The 18,762-nt window shown below is 43.3% G+C and overlaps 1 protein-coding gene and 1 pseudogene across 1 annotated transcript in view; both read left to right on the top strand.

The window, feature by feature from the left end:
• Positions 1-18,762, top strand: part of LOC103790453 (ankyrin repeat domain-containing protein 18B-like) — a 59,304-nt gene that overhangs the window by 36,282 nt on the left and 4,260 nt on the right. Inside the window, 3 exon segments of the mRNA XM_035283610.3 lie at positions 8,514-8,795; positions 9,679-9,887; positions 17,823-17,868. Of these exon segments, the coding sequence (XP_035139501.3) occupies positions 8,514-8,795; positions 9,679-9,887; positions 17,823-17,826 (495 nt within the window). The 3' untranslated portion in view covers positions 17,827-17,868.
• On the top strand, positions 14,117-16,515 carry LOC144580935 (uncharacterized; annotated as a pseudogene).

Raw genomic sequence — 18,762 nt, 5'->3', positions numbered from 1 at the left:
GAGATCGGGCAGGTACTGTGGACTCGATAGCTATATGTATTCGACAGCCCATCCAAGTACATCCCATGCAGGAGCGCCAAGGAGTATTATTGCATGCTCCTGATGGTTGGTCATGGTTGAAGCACATGACAGGTATAGTAGTATGGACGTTGTGGAATTTGGTGAAGTTCAGCTATATGGCACTTTGGCATCCGGCTGCGGGGCAGTCGGAAGTTGCAAGAAGGTGGTTGTGGCTGTATGGGGGGTATTACAGATGAAGGTGGTTTTGGTATAGTTTTCAGTTAGGAAGAATCTCCATCTGTAGGGGGTGTGGCTGCTAGGCCCTGGTAAGTTTGACAGATAAAGGGCCAGTAGGAACAGCCTTCCAGCATAAGGAGAGTCCATGAGGGGCCTTTTTTACCCGAGAGAGGTGAACCCAAGGTGGGATTTCAGCAATTCTTATAGCTGATGGAGTGGTAAGGAGGACTGTGTATGGTCCTTCCCACTTCGGGGCGAGGGGCTTTGGGGAGAGGGACCTGATAAGAACTGAGTCCCTGGGGGAGACTTTCTGTGTATTTTCAGATGGCTGGGTGGGTTGGGGAAGAGAAGCGTTGGCGTGTTCTCGGAGAAGGCTGCCAAGGAGAGTAAAGTAGGGGAGGTAGCTGTCTAGAGGAGTGGTCTTGGGCGGTGGGGGAGTTGAAAGTAGGAAGGGGCAACCATACAGCAGCTCAAATGGGCTAAGCTGTGATGGGCCCCGGGGGCCTGCTCTTACCCTGGTGAGGGTGATAGGAAGTAAGGTTACCCAGGATTGGCAGAGCTCAAGCATGAGCTTGGTCAGATGCTCCTTTATTAGGCCATTGGCCCGTTCCACCTTACCAGAGGACTGAGGATGGTAGGCGGCGTGTAGCTTCCACTGAATTCCTAGAGAGGTAGAAACGGCATTAGTGACTTTGGAGATAAAGGCTGGGCTGTTGTCTGACTGTATGGTAGCCGGGAGTCCAAAGCGTGGGATGATGTCTTGAATGAGATGAGTGGCTACTGTCCCGGCAGACTCAGAGGCTGTGGGGTAAGCTTCAATCCAGCCTGAAAAAGTGTCAACAATGGTTAGCAGATACTAGTACTGTTTGTGCTTTGGCATATGGGTGAAATCAATTTGCCAGTCTTCGCCTGGTAGGAACCCGCATAGCTGATGAAGCTGGCGCCGGGGATGACAGGAACCCTGGGAATTAGTTTTCGCGCAGACAGTACAGGAGGACTGGACTTCCTGTATGGTACTGAGGAGGTGGTGGGGGTGGAAAAGTGGATTGAGGAACCGGTATAAGGCTTTAGGCCCAATGTGGAGTGAATTATGGGTGTCTTGGATTATCTGGTACCTTTACTTTTCAGGGAGGATGAGGAGGTTATGCTTGAAGGCCCAGTCATCCTTGAACCGTACCCCGGGGGTAGACTGGAGGGCCTGGAGTTCTGAGGCATAGTATTGAGGGCTAGGAGAAAAAGGCTGTGTGGGCTGGTGGTGGGGAAGGTTATGACGGCCTTCAGCTTTGAAAGGATGTCTCGCCCCAGAAGGGGAACTGGGCAGGTGGGGATTACTAAAAAGGAGGGGGTGAATGGAGTGGAGTTATATGAGCACATGAGTGGTGGGGTTTGGTAGGGGATACTCGGGGTCCCGTCGATTCCCATGACCGAGACCTGGGAAGGAGTGAGATGACCAGAATAGGAAGGAAGTGTGGAGTAGGTAGCCCCCATGTCTTGTGACCCTAGGCTAGGCGAGGGTAACCGGAGTCGGAAAGCCAGGGCCCCGCTAGTCATCTAGCAGCCCTAATAGACTGGGGAATGGAGTTCCCTCGGAGGTCAGCTCCTGGCAAGCAGGCTCCTCCCTACCGAGGGTGACCGCCGGCTGCGTAACGCCAGTGTGTCTGTTTTGAGGAACCGGCACCCTGGGGAAGCTGGGGCAGTCTGACTTCCAGTGTCCCGGGAGCTGACAGATAGGGCAAGGCTTAGTTGGTGGCCGTGGTTGTGGACAGGCTCGGGACGAGTGTCCTTCCTTTCCACATTTGAAACATGCCCCCGGAGGGACATGGGTTTCGGCCTTGGGCTTCTGGTTCCCTGCCGGCCTTAGAGCCGCCACTAGGGCTTGGGTCTGGAGGGCAGCCTTCTGCTTCATGCGAGTTTGGCGGGCAGCCTCAGCCGCATCTTCCCTGGCATTGAATACTTTAAAGGCCATTTTTACCAGGTCTTGGATGGGAGTCTCTGGCCCCTCTTCTGCTTTCTTTAGTTTCTTTCTTATGTCGGGTGCTGATTGGGAGATAAAATGGGAGGCTAATACAGTGGCCCCATTTTGGGAGTCTGGATCTAGTCGAGTATACCAGACTAGGGCTTCTTATGTTTGAGTGAGGTATTGGAATTCCTTAATATAGGTGGACGGGTTGGCTGAGAAAGATCCTAAACGTTTCTCAATTTGGGACAGGTCTTGGAGTGAGAAAGGAACATGGACCCTGATTAAACCTGTGCCTGCTACTTCTCGGAGTGGGGCCAGGATAGTTGGTTGGTGGGGGCGGGTGTGGGCCGCCACCAGAGAGGCAAGAGGAAGTGCGGCCTCTGAGGGAGGGGGCTCGGAGGGAGTAGAGGGAGAGCGAGGCATGGCCTCTGAGGTAGGTGCAGAGGGAGTAGGGGAAGGGCGTGCCGTTGATGGCGAGTGGTTGCTGAGATTGGCAGGAGAGGACAGATGTTCAGGCAGATCCTCCGGTGAGGAGTAGGGAGGGGGAGAGGTAGTGGAGGAAGATTTACGGGGGGGTTCGAGATAAGAGGATTTGGTAGGTGGAGCACGAAGAACATAGGTCGGGGTGGGTACGGAGGTCCCAAAAAGCCTGGACGTAAGGAATTTCATTGTCCTTGCCTGCGCGGCGACAAAAATCATCAAGATCTCGGAGGGTGTTGAAATCAAAAGTGCCAGTCGGGGGCCAATGTGACTGGTTACTGAGTTTGTATTGGGGCCAAGCCACCTGGGACAGGAAAATAAGCTTTTTCTTTCTGAGGGTTTGGGAATATCCCAATTTGGTGAAATTTCACAGCAAGCATTCGAGGGGGGTGCTCAGAGGTATTTTGGACTTCGAATTTCCCATGGCAGGCGCAGCTACAGACTCCGGCGCGGATGGGCAGATGCAACGAAAAGGCGTCCCCGTTCGTTGCAAATTCCCCGGAGTACAATTAAGTACGGAAAGGGAAGCGGTCAGAGGGGCGTCCCCCGTCTGGCGGCTGTCCCTCGGAAGGCTCCTGGAGCCGGAATGGAAGACTACCTTGGCTCGGCCGAGACTAGGCAAGGAGTCCATGCGGAACGCCGGAGAGGGAGCAACTGCACCATGCCATAGGAAGAGGAGACGGGAAGCGGGGGAAGGCAAAGCAAGAAAAACTTGGCTTACCTTAATCGGAACGTGGAGGTGGCAGGGCCAGTGTTGGGTAGGTCGGGGAGGGGGGCCATGGCCGGGCCAATGGCCCCAGCTCCCGGGTTTCCGGCACCATTTGTCCGACCTACCCTCTGCGGGAATACTGAGCTCGTTCGGAAAAAACTGGACCACAGGTTAGAGGAAATTCCTTAAGTTCAGGCTTTATTGAGAGAAAAGAGCCTCCAGGCGGGCCAGCTGGGACGAAAAGGAAAAATGGCCGCGCTGCTCAGAGGGGCAGGGTTGTTTTATAGGGGGCTGAAGGGCTGGGGGGTGGGGAAGCCAAAAACCGAGGTGGTGGGCAACCGTTGGTCAGTTTGAACTGCTGGGCAGGAAGCTGGGTGGCGGGAGGGCTAGGGCCGGTATGTAAAGTGAGAGATAAGGGAGCCTCTTTGTGGGGGAGGGAAAGAGAGAGCTTTTGTGGTAGGGGCAGAGTTTTCCAGATCACTAGTACCAAATAAATTTGGGGGGGATAGGTAACAGATTTATTGAGAAATAACAGGCCATGCAATTGACTCATTTGAAATACACAATTTGTTGACTTTTAGTATGTTCAGAGAGTTATGCAATAATAATTACAATTCATTTTAGAACCTAAATCAAAAGTAAATCTTTTCATCACCCTAAAAGTAAACCCCACATCATTTAGCCATCTTCACTAGCCTTCCTCCCTCAGCCCGAGGGAACCACCACCTTCTTTATATAGATTCTCCTATAAGCCTCTGAAATAAAAATCAATTAGTCTACTGTGACTGACTTGTTTTATTTAGCAAAAGTTTCCATGCTGCATCTATGTTGTAACAGATATTGATGCAGGGTTTTTGCCCTTTGGTTCAGCTAAATCTGGGCTCTTGTCTCATGACCAGGAAAAATTAGGCATGCAGACACATTGAAGCATGGGGAGGACGGAATTTATTAAGTGAAAGGAAAGCTCTCAGCCAAGAAAGGGGTCCTGCAAACAGATTTTCACCTCACAATTGAATATCAGGACCACCACACATGAGCTGAAGAGGCCAGGCTCCCCTGCATAAGGTGTGAATTCCTGGTGGCTCCACCACATTTCCCCAGTGCATGTGGACCTCCAGTCTGCTACCGGCATGTCCAGGCAAGACCCTGTGCAGGTTCTTCTCTTGTCTGCAGGAAATCTCTGGTGTAAACACTTGAGGGGCGGTTGGAGGTTCTCCAGAGACCCTTCCATATCTGCCTAAGCATTTTGCTGTCTCCTGCTTCTTTCAGTATCTGTACTTAATTTCTTCTTATTGCTGAATAATATTCCATTGTATGGAGACATCAAACATGTTATTTGCCCATTCATCTGGTGAATGGACTTTTGGGTTCTTTCCCACGCAAAGGTGATGGACCTTTGGATTCTTTCCCCTTTTTTGACTCTTATTAATAATGCTGCTGTAAACATTTATGTATGCGTTTTTGTGCTTGCATATCTTTTCGTTTTTCTTGAGTGGATACTTACAGCTGGAATTTCTGGATCATATGGTCACTTCATGCATCACCTTTTGAGGAGCTGCCAGTTTGTCTTTCAAAGTACATCTACCACTTTACACTCCCAGCAGCATTGTATAAAAGCTTTAATTTCTTTCCATTTTTGCTGACACACATTTTCTCTTTTTTATTGAACAAAGATTTCATCCTATGGCGTGAAGTGATACCACATGGTGGTTTCCTGATGACTAATTACATTAAGCATCTAGTAATGTGCTTATAATCCATCTTTATATTTTCTTTGCAGAAATATCTATTCAAAATCTTTGCCCATTTTTTAAATTGGGTTATCTTGTTCTTTATATATCGTATATATGTAAGTCCCTTATCAGATACGTGATTTTCAGATATTTTCTTCCACCAGTGGCTTGCCTTTTCACTTGTTGATAGTGTCTTCTGAGGCACAGCAGTTTTCAGTTTTGAAGTCCACTGAATCCATTTTTTCTTGGAAGTCATAGCTATGAGAACACTGCCTAATGCAGTCACAAAGACTTATGTTGACGTTTTATTCTGACAGTTTTATAGTTTTAGCTGTTACAGTTAACTGATTTATTTTGAGTCCGTTTTTAAACATGATATTTGGTGAGAGTCCAACTTCATTTATTTTTCTGCATGGGAATACTCAGTTGTCCCAGCACCATTTGCCAAAAAGACTGTTCTTTTCCCATTTTGTCCTTTTGTTAGCCTTGTATAAAATCAATTGACTGTAAATGTGCAGGTTTATTATAAGATTATCAATTTTTTGTTTCCTTATGTGTATTCTTATGCCAGGACCAAACCAAATTTTTTTTTTTTTTTTTTTTTTGAGACGGAGTTTCGCTCTTGTTACCCAGGCTGGAGTGCAATGGCGCGATCTCGGCTCACTGCAACCTCCGTCTCCTGGGTTCAGGCAATTCTCCTGCCTCAGCCTCCTGAGTAGCTGGGATTACAGGCACGCGCCACCATGCCCAGATAATTTTTTGTATTTTTAGTAGAGACGGGGTTTCACCATGTTGACCAGGATGGTCTCGATCTGTTGACCTTGTGATCCACCCACCTCGGCCTCCCAAAGTGCTGTGATTACAGGCTTGAGCCACCGTGCCCAGCCCAAATCAAATTTAATGAAAAGATTTTTCAATCAGGTTGCATATTACCATGTTGTCTTATATGAGGATAAAAGTCAAATGTAGTGAGATATCTTTAAGTTCACCTTTTGTATCTCAAAGGATTCTGTAGCCAGCTTATACCTTACTTACTCTAAGACATTATGGGAAGTCAGGCTTACAAGACAGAGTTTATTTCTGGTGTTTGTTTGTTTGTTTTGAGACAGAATCTCACTCTGTCGCCAGGCGCCAGGCTGGAGTACAGTGGCACAATCATGGCTCACTGCAACCTCTGCCTCGCGGGTTCAAGCAATTCTCCTGCCTCAGCCTCCCAAGTAGCTGGGACTACAGGCATACGCCACCATGCCCAGCTAATTTTTCTATTTTTAGTAGAGACGGGGTTTCACCATGTTGGCCAGGATAGTCTCGATCTCCTGACCTCATGATCCACCCGCCTCAGCCTCCCAAAGTGCTGGGATTACAGGCATGGGACACCGCGCCTGGCCTTATTTCTTTTTTTCTCCATTCAAACATTAGTCTCTTATCTAGTGCCTCCCTCTTTAGTTTCATTTTCAGTAAATTTTGGTCACAGGATCTGCTGACATAGCTACCATTTAGTGCATTATGCTTTACTAACTCATTATAATTCATAGAATTATCCACAGATGTGTACCATCCAGGAATGAGAAGTGTAAGTCAGAGCTGTCAGCTTTCCTCTGTGGAAATCAAGTGGAGTCATCATCTGTCAGTTCACAGATCCTCTTTCCACCTGGTAGCTGGTTCTCTGTGTAGCACTGTGGCTCATTCTTTTCTTGGTGCAGATCCTGCATCCTCAGAAACCACAGTTCCCTGTACTGACCTCCTTTCACTGAAACAGAGATGCAAAGCTCTGCTTTCTAGCTCAGTAGAGAATTCTTAGAATAAAAAAAAAAATGAACTCATTTCAAGGAAAACTTTTAGGAGTGCAGCACTAAATAATCAGGTAATGCTTAGGCAATTTATCAGAGACAAATAGTAGATGAGTATTTTGAATTTCAAATTTCCAGAGCCAAAGTGTGTGCTATAGAGAAGCATTGTGGTATAACATAGTGATGGGATGGTCTTCACTGGTCCACACAAACAAGCTTGAAGTAAGGTAAAGGAAACGTTGCATTGGCTTTCTTAACACTCAAAGTGTGCTATGCTTATTTTACTTCTGCGAAGATTAAAAACAATTCCATAATGTTCCCCTTATTTCCTGGTTGAGAAAAAGAAAATGAAAATGAAATACTAGATTGATGAATAAATACTTAAAGCTTCTTCTTTAGAATTTTATTTAACAGAAATCAGGTAAGGGTCTTATTTTAGTCATGTGACCAAATATTTCTAGTTGTTTTTTTAAATTTCATGTCTTCTTGCACCCTAGTTTATTTCCTAACTTGAGGGAAAATTCTAAAGAGACACCCTTGCCTTGTTATCAGAGCTTATAATTGAAGGGGGTTTCAGGAAAAGTTCCTCCTCACCAGCTTATGTCTCTCTCCTGGTTATCTGCTGCTTCTCGATAATGATTGTCATCAGTAAATCAATCTCAGCATTTACTAGGTCCTACTTAAAAGGGCACTCTTTTCTACTGCATAGTTTATGTTTTCTGTTGTCCCTTTTTAAAACTTATTTTTCTATCAATTACCCAGAGTTCTGTGGCTTAAAAAAAAAAAAAAAAAAAAGTTAATTTTGTTCATGAATCTGTGGTTTGGAAAAAGCTTGGCCAGGAAAGCTTGTTTCTGCTTCCCTCAGCTTCCCCAGGAACAGCTGATGAGTTGGGGAAATGGAAGCCTCTGAAGCTTGGCTCACCCACGTGGTTGATGCTGGCCATTGGCTGGAACAATGATTGATGCTGGCCATTGACTGGAACCTTGATTGGGGCAGGCAGCATGAACACTGGCACTCCCACGCTCTCTTTGTGGCCTGAGTTTTCTCACAATCTGGGGGTTCAGTTCAAAGGAAAAGTAGTCTGAGATAGAGAAGCCACATGGTATCCCGTTTACAGCATTCTATTCATGAGAAGGGAGTCAGTAAGGTTGACCAATATTCTATTTTTTAAAGGGATGAAAATAGCTTCTCTTTTGAAGCAATTTATTAACTTTGACCTAAATAACTCAATATTATATTTCTGAAAACTTTCTGACAAATTATGGGAAATGATAATGAGAGAAGGGGGTGAGACACTTTTTATCAACATAACTTAGTGCCATTTAAAAAGGAACAAAATAAACTCTCAGAAAAGTGAAAGTAAGATCAAGTGGGAAAGTTCTGTGGCAGAGATGATAATAGCAAGGAATATAATTCTGTGACTTAACTTTGTGGCCTTGATTTTGTTCTTGAAATGCTGAGTAATTTAGGGGTTCATATTTGAAGAATCTACTACATTATAGATAATATTTTATTTTAAGTAAACGCATTTCAAAATTTGCTGTTGGTTCTGTATTATTCTCAGCCGACTTCATTATCAAGCTGTATTATTTTATTCATGCAGTTGGATGATCTTATAGCAGAGAAGGAAGCTCTATCTTCAAAACATGCCAGTTTGGCTGAAGACAATCAGGTTATTCAGCAGGAGTTATTATCTATGAAAAAAGTGCAACAGGAATGTGAAAAACTTGAGGAGGATAAAAAGATGTTAGAAGAAGAAATACCAAATCTTAACACACATATGGAAAACAGTATGATAGAACTTGATACAGTACAAGAATATAAATCAGAGCTAGAAGAAATGGCAAAGCAGGCATTAGAAAAATTAGAAGAAACCCATTTACAGGTTAGTTTTTAAAATCAGGTAAGTTTATCTGTAATATGCTTTCATTCCTTTCACTGCAAATTATATTTTGGGTATGTATATATTGTATTTCCTCTGCATCTCTTATAACAATCTGCCTTGTAGATTTTTAGAAAAAAAATGACATCTCTTTTCCCTTTTAAATATTTAAATTTTTATTATTATTATAACAAAATCAACCTTTCAGAGTAATGACCCTCACTATAGAGTCATTTGATTATTAAGACTAGTTGGCAGAAGATAAAATTGTGATTTGGAAATTATGTGATACTTTTGAATTGGTCTTAAGCTACATTGTTCATTGCTCAGTTTTTAAAATGATAAATGTGGCTCACGACTGTAATCCCAGAACTTTGGGAGGCCAAGGTCGGTGGATCACGAGGTCAGTAGATCGAGACCATCCTGGGCAACATGGCAAAACCCCATCTCTACTAAAAATACAAAAATTAGCTGAGCGTGGAGCCACATGCTTGTAACCCCAGCTACTGGGGCAGCTGAGGCAGGGGAGTCACTTCAACCCAGGAGGCAGAGGTTGCAGTGAGCTGAGATCATGCCACTGGACTTTAGCCTGGCAACTGAGCTAGACTTTGTCTCAAAAAGAAAATTAAAAATGGATTATATTACTTTTTATATAACCAGATTACATTAATACTAACATAATAATGATTTTAATGTTTATAAATCAGACTGAATTCTGAGTTCAGTTATTAGTTTTGTTAATATTGTTGATAAATATTTTAACCTTCAGCCTTTTTCAATGGATTTAAAATTGTTCTCTGAACCACTGACTCAAAATGGAAGACAACAAATATCTGATAATTAGGTTACAATTGTTTTAAAAGTGTATACTTTTTATTTGTTTTAGAAAGAAGCAGAATATGAAAAACATTTAGAGCAGTTAAACAAGGATAAGGCAGCTTCACTAAATAAGAAGAAACTCGCACTCCACCACGTGAAATGTGAACTCTCCAAAATGGAAACTGCTTATGAAAAGGTTACAACCGAATTAGAATATAAGGAAGCCCTTGCATTAACATTAAAAGCTAACAGTTCCATTTCAAAAAAATTAATGAAGTAAGTCAAAACATACACTCATAGAAAATAAAATAAGCTCATCGAGTTGTTTTGAACATGTAATTTTTAGTGAGATGACTTCAGGAGATGAGTAGGAAGTGAATGCTAATCTGATAATGTAATTTTGAAAAATAGTATTAATAAGGAACCTTACCTTTAAAATATTAGTTAAGGATACTTTCTGTCTCTCATTTTCTTTCTTTTTTGCTTTTTTTATAGCTTTTTTCCCCTGAAAAGTCTCAGGTAATTAACATGATCTATTAGTTTTTTTACTACATATTTTTGAAGCTTTATAATTAAGTGAACTTGTTAAAAAATTACTTGTCAGGATTTCCCTAGATAGAAATATTAGTTTAATTTTTTTTTTTTTTTGGTGGATCACAACCTAAACCCAAAGTGTCAAATGGTCCTGCTGCTCTGGGCACATCCTGACACTCAGGCATAGAACTGTGTTTGATTATGATCTTTAATATTATCACTAGAGGGTACCTCAAGACAGACTATTTGGGTAACATTTTCAAGATGTTACAGAAAGGCATTTTTGTGAAATAGGGAATAATTATCACAGGAATGAAAACAGCTATAATTCGCAAAGTGGTTAAAAAACACCTTGTTCAGCCTGAGGAGGGTGTGGAAGGCAGAAAGAACAAGCCCGCTTCAAATGCCTTGATCAGTGTCAGAAGTAATTACGTTCAGAGATGCTTTAGTTCTTTTTATTCATCAACCCAGCCATCTAGTTCTCCCCTAGGAGTTGCTGCTCTGAATTATTCCTCAGTGCCAAATGCCTATTTTTTTTCTAGATAGTGGGTGAAATGTACAAGGGTGAAACCTGAAACTTGTGGTTTACTAAACACAAATAATTGTAGCTTTTTTGGTTCATTTTAGTTTTCTTAATCTACATTATTTAAGGGTATAATATGATGTTTTAATATAATTATTTATAGCGAAGTGGTTCTTATAGTCAAGCAAATTAAGATATCATTTCCTCACATAGTTACCCTTTAAATACAAGTATTTCTAGTGGAATCTCCAGAGTCTTACAAGTAGAGCCAATGTAGAAAGCAGCAAGTGTTGCCTGTTGAGCCGTACAACACTGATAGCCATTTCTCTTCCCTGTCTACTTTGAACTGCTTGTTTAGTACCTGGGAAACACATCTACTTCTTTAGAACAATTTTAAAGTATTATTGCTTAAAACAGATATGCTCCCACACATCTTTGGTATTAAAACACTTCTGAAACTATTCCAAACAATACAAAAGAGGGAATCCTTCCCAGATCATTTTAGGAGACCAACATCATTCTGATACCAAAACCCAGCAAAGACTCAGCAAAAAAAGAAAACTTCAGGCCAATATCCATGATGAACATAGATAGATGCAAAAATTTTCAATAAAATACTGGCAAACCGACTGCAACAGCACATCAAAAAGCTTATCCATCACGATCAAGTAGGCTTCATTCCAGGGATGCAAGGCTGGTTCAACATACACAAATCTATAAACATAATCCACCACGTAAATAGAACCAAAGACAAAAACCACATATCTAAATAGATGCAGAGAAGGCCTTCGACAAAATTCAGCAGCTCTTTATGCTAAAAACTCTCAATAAACTAGGTACTGAAGAACATATCTCACAACAATAAAAGCTATTTACAACAAACCTACAGCCAATATCATACTGAATAGGCCAAAACGGGAAGCATTCCCTTTGAAATCTGGCACTAGACAAGGATTCCCTCTCTCACCACTCCTATTCAATATAGTATTGGAAGTTCTAGCCAGAGCAATCAGGCAAGAAAAGGAAATAAAGGGTACTCAGGAAAGGAGGAAGTCAAATTGTCTCTATTTGCAGATGACATGATTGTATATTTAGAAGACCCCATCGTCTCAGCCCAAAATCTCCTGAAACTGATAAGCAACTTCAGCAAAGTCTCAGGATACAAAATCAATGTGCAGAAATCACAAGCATTTCTATACACCAATAACAGACTAACAGAGAGCCAAATCATAAGCAAACTCTCATTCACAGTTGCTACAAAGAGAATAAAATACCTAGGAATTCAACTAACAAAGGATGTAAAGGACCTCTTCAAGGAGAACTACAAACCACCACTCAATGAAATGAGAGAGGACACAAACAGGTGGAGAAACATTCCATGCTCATGGCTAGGAAGAATCAATATCATGAAAATGGCCATATTGCCCAAAGTAATTCATAGATTCAATGCTATCCCCATCAAGCTACCAATGGCCTTCTTCACAGAACTGGAAAAAAACACCTTAAACTTCATATGGAACCAAAAGAGAGCCCACATGGCCAAGACAATCCTAAGCAAAAAGAACAAAGCTGAAGGCATCACACTACCTGATTTCAAACTATACTACAAGGCTACAGTAATCAAAACAGCATGTTACTCTTGCCAAAACAGAGATGTAGACCAATGGAACAGAACAGAGGCCTCAGAGGCAATGCCACACATCTAAAACCATCTGATCTTTGACAAATCTGACAAAAACAAGCAATGGGGAAAGAATTCCCTGTTTAATAAATGGTGTTGGTAAAACTGGCTAGCCATGTGCAGAAAGCGGAAACTGGCCTCCTTCCTGACATCTTACACTAAAATTAACTCCAGACAGATTAAAGATCTAAACATAAGACCTAACACCATAAAAACCCTAGAATAAAATCTAGGCAAAACCATTCAGGACATAAGCATAGGCAAGGACGTCATGACTAAAACACCAAAAGCATTGGCAACAAAAGCCAAAATAGACAAATGGGATCTAATTAAACTCCAGAGCTTCCGCACAGCAAGAAACAATCGTTAGGACCAGGAATTAACAGAATGAGAAAAATTTTTGCAGTCTACCCATCTGATAAAGGGCTAATATCAAGAATCTACAAAGAGCTGAAACAGATTTACAAGAAAAAACATTCATCCAAAAGTGGCAGACATTTTTCAAAAGACGACATATGTGAGGCCAACAAACACATGAAAACAATGCTCATCTTCACTGATAATTAGAGAAATGCAAATCAAAACCACATCGAGATACTACCTCATGCTGGTTAGAATGGCGATCATTAAAAAATCTGGAGACAACAGATACTGGAAAGAATGTGGAGAAATAGGAACACTTTTACACTGTTGGTGGGAGTATAAACTAGTTCAGCCACTGTGGAAGACTGTGGTGCTTCCTCAAGGACCTAGAAATAGAAATTCCATTTGACCCAGCAATCTCGTTACTGTGTATATACCCAAAGGATTATAAATCATTCTATTTTAAAGACACATGCACAAGTATATTCATTGCAGCCCTGTTTACAATACCAAAGACCAGCTGGGCGCGATGGCTCGCGCCTGTAATCCCAGCACTTTGGGAGGCAGAGGTGGGTGGATCACGAGGTCAAGAGATCGAGACCATCCTGGTCAACATGTGAAACCCCGTCTCTACTAAAAATAAAAAAAATTAGCTGGGCATGGTGGCACGTGCCTATAATCCCAGCTACTCAGGAGGCTGAGGCAGGAGAATTGCCTGAACCCAGGAGGCGGAGGTTGCAGTGAGCCGAGATTGTACCACTGCACTCCAGCCTGGAGCCTGGCAGCAGAGTGAGACTCTGTCTCAAAAAAAAAAAAAAAAATCCTGGAGGAAAACTAGGTAATACTCTTCTGGACATCACACTTGTTAATTAATGTATGGCTAAGTCTTCAAAAGCAATTGCAAGAATCACAAAAAATTGACAAGTGTGACTTAATTAAGCTAAGGAGCTTCTGCACACATGAGAAACTATCAAGGGAATGTACAGACACCTACAGAATGGAAGAAAATATTCACAAACTATGCATACAGCAAAGGCCTATTACCCAGAATCCAAAAGGGACTTAAGTCAACAAGCAAAAAATAACCCCATTAAAAATGGGCAAATGACATAACAGACACTTTTCAAAAGAACACATATAAGTGGCCAAGAAACAACATATTAGCAAATGCTTACCATTGCTAACCATCAGAGGAGTGCCAAACAAAACATCAGTGAAACACCATCTCACACCAGGCAGAATGACTTTGTTAAAAAGTCAAAAAATAAAACAACAACAACAATAATAATAAAACAGAGTTGGGGAGGCTGTGGAGAAAAGGGAACAATTACACACTGTTGGTGGTAATGAAGATTAGTCCAGCTACTATGGTGAGCAGTTTGGAAATTAAGCTAAGAATGGGCCGCCGCCGCCGCCGCTGCCGCCGCGCTCTCGCTTTGCCCGCCGCCGCCTAAGCAGGGCCGGGGCCGGGGCCAGCCACCGCCGCCGCTGCCGGGATGCCGCGGGTGTATATCGGCCGCCCGAGCTGCCAGGCCCGGGAGCACGATGTGGAGCGCTTCTTTAAGGGCTACGGGAAGATCCTGGAGGTGGATCTGAAGAACCGATATGGTTTTGTGGAGTTTGATGACCTGCCTGATGCAGATGATGCTGTTTATGAACTGAATGGCAAAGACCTTTGTGGTGAGCGAGTAATTGTGGAGCATGCCCGCGGCCCACGGCGAGATGGCAGTTATGATGCTGGGCGCAGTGGATATGGTTATAGAAGAAGTGGCCGAGATAAATATGGCCCTCCTACTCGCACAGAGTACAGGCTTATTGTGGAGAATTTGTCAAGTCGGTGCAGCTGGCAAGACCTAAAGGATTATGTGCGTCAGGCAGGAGAAGGGACTTATGCAGATGCTCAGAAGGGACGCAAAAAGGAAGGAGTGATTGAATTTGTATCTTATTCTGATGTGAAAAGAGCTTTGGAAAAGTTGGATGGAACTGAAGTCAATGGCAGAAAAATCCGATTAGTTGAAGACAAGCCAGGTTTCAGACCACACCGGTCCTACTCCAGGAGCCGGAGCCATTCGAGATCTCGCTCTCGAAGCAGACATTCCCGTAAGAGCAGAAGCCGAAGTGAAAGCAGCAAAAGCAGCCATTCTAAGAGTAGATCCCGGTCCAGGGCAGGCTCCCACTCCCGGAGCAAGAGCCGGAGCCGAAGCCAGAGTCAGAGCCGGAGCCGAAGCCAGAGTCGGAGCCGGAGCCGAAGCCAGAGTCGGAGCCAGAGCCGAAGCCAGAGTCGGAGCCGGAGCCGAAGCCAGAGTCGGAGCCAGAGCCGAAGCCAGAGTCGGAGCCGGAGCCGAAGCCAGAGTCGGAGCCGGAGCAAGAAGGAGAAAAGCAGGAGCCCCAGCAAGGACAAGAGCCACAGCCGCAGTCGCAGCGTCGGCAAGAGCCGAAGCAAAAGCAAAGACCAACCCGAAGAGAAGATCCAAAACAATGACAATGCTGGGAAGCCTAAGAGCCGGAGTCCTAGCAGGCATAAAAGTAAGAGCAAAAGTCGGAGCAGGAGTCAGGAGAGGAGAGTGGAGGAGGAGAAGCGAGGGAGTTTGAGCAGGGGCAGGAGCCAGGAGTAGGGCAGGGGCCAGAAGAGCCTCCGCCAGAGTCGGAGCCGGAGCAGGAGCAAAGGGGGTAGCATGGCATGAGCGGGAGTAGGAGCCACAGCAAGAGCAGGACAAGAGGAAGGGCAGGAAGAGAAGCAGGGAGGAGAGCCGCAGACGCAGCCTCAGCCACAGCAAGAGAGGAGCAGAAAGCGACGCAGCAAGCGAGACAGCAAGACGGGCAGCAGCAAGAAGAAGAAAAAGGAAGACACTGACCGCTCGCAGTCCAGATCGCCATCCCGCTCTGTTTCAAAGGAGCGGGACCATGTCAAGTCTGAATCCAGCCAGAGGGAAGGCGGAGGGGAGAGTGAGAATGCTGGCACCAATCAGGAGACCCGGTCCAGGTCGAGATCCAATTCCAAATCGAAGCCAAACCTTCCATCAGAATCACGCTCCAGATCAAAGTCAGCTTCAAAAACCCGATCTCGGTCCAAGTCTCGATCCGGGTCTGCTTCCAGATCACCCTCCCGGTCTAGATCTAGGTCCCACTCAAGGTCCTAACTGGCCACGACCGCAGCTGGAACTACCCGAGGAGTCTTTTGTACACGTTTGGTAGCCGTGGCACAAGTGATTGGAGTAGAACATGTCACTGCTGTACATTTTTAACTCCCCAATGGTGTGTCTATAATTGTTCAATCTGAGTGCTTCCTCTCAGTAAAGCCTCCTGGCGCCAGGCCTTCCTGTTCGACTGAAAAAAAAAAAAATTTCTCTTTTGAAAATCCCCTTTTACTAATGGCCCACAGTAGAATATCCAAAACGCCTTGGCTTTCAGGCCTGGCCTTTCCTACAGGGAGCTCAGTAACGTGGACGGCTCTGAGGCTGGAATGACCACATAGGTAGGTATGGTGAGTTCAACCATTTTTGCTCTTGAATTGATGCCCTTCGATGTGTGCCATGTAGTGAAAGTGCTAACTCTTACGTTTCCGACCACTTTGGTTTCATATTTTTGGACTTAACAAAGTTGTGAATAGCACAGCCAAGGAAAATTGATACCTGCAGTAACCCATAGGAAGTAAACTGTCGAGTTCCATAGTCTGGTATTGTCATATTGTTTTATATTAAAAAAGAAAAGAAAAGAATTTTTTTTAATTTTATTTTTCTTTATCTTGCAATGTATAGTGACCCCTGTTTCCATTAAATTTGAATAAAGACAAAAAAAAAAAAGAACTAAGAATGACCATTGGATGCAGTAACCCCATTACTATACTAGGTGTATACCTAAAGGAAAATAATTCATTGTAAGAAAAGGAAGCAGGCACGTGCAGGTTCATTGCAGCACTGTTCACAATAGCAAAGACATGGAGTAAACCCAGGTGCATCCAACATAGATTAAAAATCCAAGGTAGATTGGAAAATGGCATATATACTATGGAATACAGTGCAACCATAAAAAGAACAAAATCGTGTCCTTTGCAGCAACATGGATATAGCTGGAATCCACCATCCTAAGCAAACTAATGCAGAAACACAAACCAAATATCTCACGTTTTCACTCATGTGGGAGCTACACATTGGGTTCACATTGTCATAACATGGGAACAATAGACACTGGGAAATAAGAATGGGGAGGGACAGAGTGGGCCAGGACTAAAATCTACTTATTGGGTCCTACCCTCACTACGTTTGTGATGGGTTCGATTGTACTTCAAACCTCGGCATCCTTCAAGATGCCTTTGGAAGAAACCTACACAGGTACCACCTTAATTTAGAATGCAACGTAGAAAAAAAAAGAAAAATTTACTATACAAAAAGTTTAAGTAGAGAATACAAATTTTTTTAAGAAACAATTTATTGAAGTAAAAAATAGGGCCAGGCGCAGTGGCTCAAGCCTGTGATCCAAGCACTTTGGGAGGCCAAGGCGGGTGGATCACGAGGTCAAGAGATCGAGACCATCCTGCTCAACACGGTGAAACCCTGTCTCTACTAAAAATACAAAAAATTAGCTGGGCATGGTGGTGCGTAATCCCAGCTACTCAGGAGGCTGAGGCAGGAGAATTGCCTGAACCCAGGAGGTGGAGGTTGTGGTGAGCCAAGATCGTGCCATTGCACTCCAGCCTGGGTAACAAGAGCGAAACTGTGTCTCAAAAAAACAAGTAAAAAATAGATTAAACTTTTATAAACTTAGCAGAGTTTTGCCAAGAATTTCAAAGCAATGCATTCATTGCAAAATGTGGCTTTATTTGTTTAATCTTTGTACTAATAAAACAGCATATTTCTAAAATTATGTATATGCAACATACCAATATGAAATGTATTTTTGTCAGATAAATCTAAACAGCATTACACAGATACATCCTCTATTGTCTAAACTTAAATAGAAATTTTACTTTATTTATGTGATTATTTTTCTATTTAAACAAACTTCAAGTTATGTCTAGTCAGTAAAAATACTAAAGACCACATTTTGTAAGTGATATGTTATTCTCATAATGGCTTTTAACTTAAACATTATTATTCTTACTTAATTTTAGGTGAAGCTGGATTGTGAAGAACAAATAATTAGAAGAACAAAGAAAAGTATGTTGCCAAAATTTATTAAGTTTATTTTAGAAATAAAGCGTAAATAGCAAATGGCATTTTTTTCATTTTGGAGTTAGTAGATACGATGTTAAGTGTTTTTTTCTTACACCCATCTGATGAAAGATGTGAAAACAACTTTCACAGTGAAAAGTATACTTATGCACCATTAATTCATCGTGTTTCACAGCTTTAAAGCTTCCGATAAGTCTAAGCATCTAGTTTTTACTGGCTCTCCGCTTTCTTCACCTTTGCCATCCTCATGAAACTGCAGCCAGTACACTGAAGTGATTCTCAGAAAACAAAGGCATCATCGGCTTCTCGGGGCTTCGGTAGAGATTAAAGGCCAACAGACTGAAGACTCATTTAGAAATAGTCAGCTGGCCGGGCGCGGTGGCTCAAGCCTGTAATCCCAGCACTTTGGGAGGCCGAGGCGGGTGGATCACGAGGCCAAGAGATTGAGACCATCCTGGTCAACATGGTGAAACCCTGTCTCTACTAAAAATACAAAAAATTAGCTGGGCACGGTGGCGCGTGCCTGTAATCCCAGCTACTCAGGAGGCTGAGGCAGGAGAATTGCCTGAACCCAGGAGGCGGAGGTTGCAGTGAGCCAAGATCTCGCTACTGCACTCCAGCCTGGGTAACAAGAACGAAACTCTGTCTCAAAAAAAAAAATAGCTAAGCAATAACCATTCATAAGCAGTCACTTGACAGGTGACATTTTAAATCTCCTGTTATTTACGTTGTCATTGGATTGCATTTGTTCTCAGGAAAGATTCCAAATTTTTCACCATGGAATAAGCCACCCAGGTCAATGTGATTCTTGTCAAGTTACTCAACCTTGTCTGTTGCCACGTACCACACTCTGCCCTTTGCTCCCGCACCAAACTAGAT

This window comes from Callithrix jacchus, chromosome 22, assembly GCF_049354715.1.
Source record: "Callithrix jacchus isolate 240 chromosome 22, calJac240_pri, whole genome shotgun sequence".
In the NCBI taxonomy this organism is placed as follows: Eukaryota; Metazoa; Chordata; class Mammalia; order Primates; family Cebidae; genus Callithrix; species Callithrix jacchus.
The sequence above is the reverse complement of the archived record's forward strand: the minus strand, read 5'-3'. Positions and strand labels throughout refer to the sequence as shown.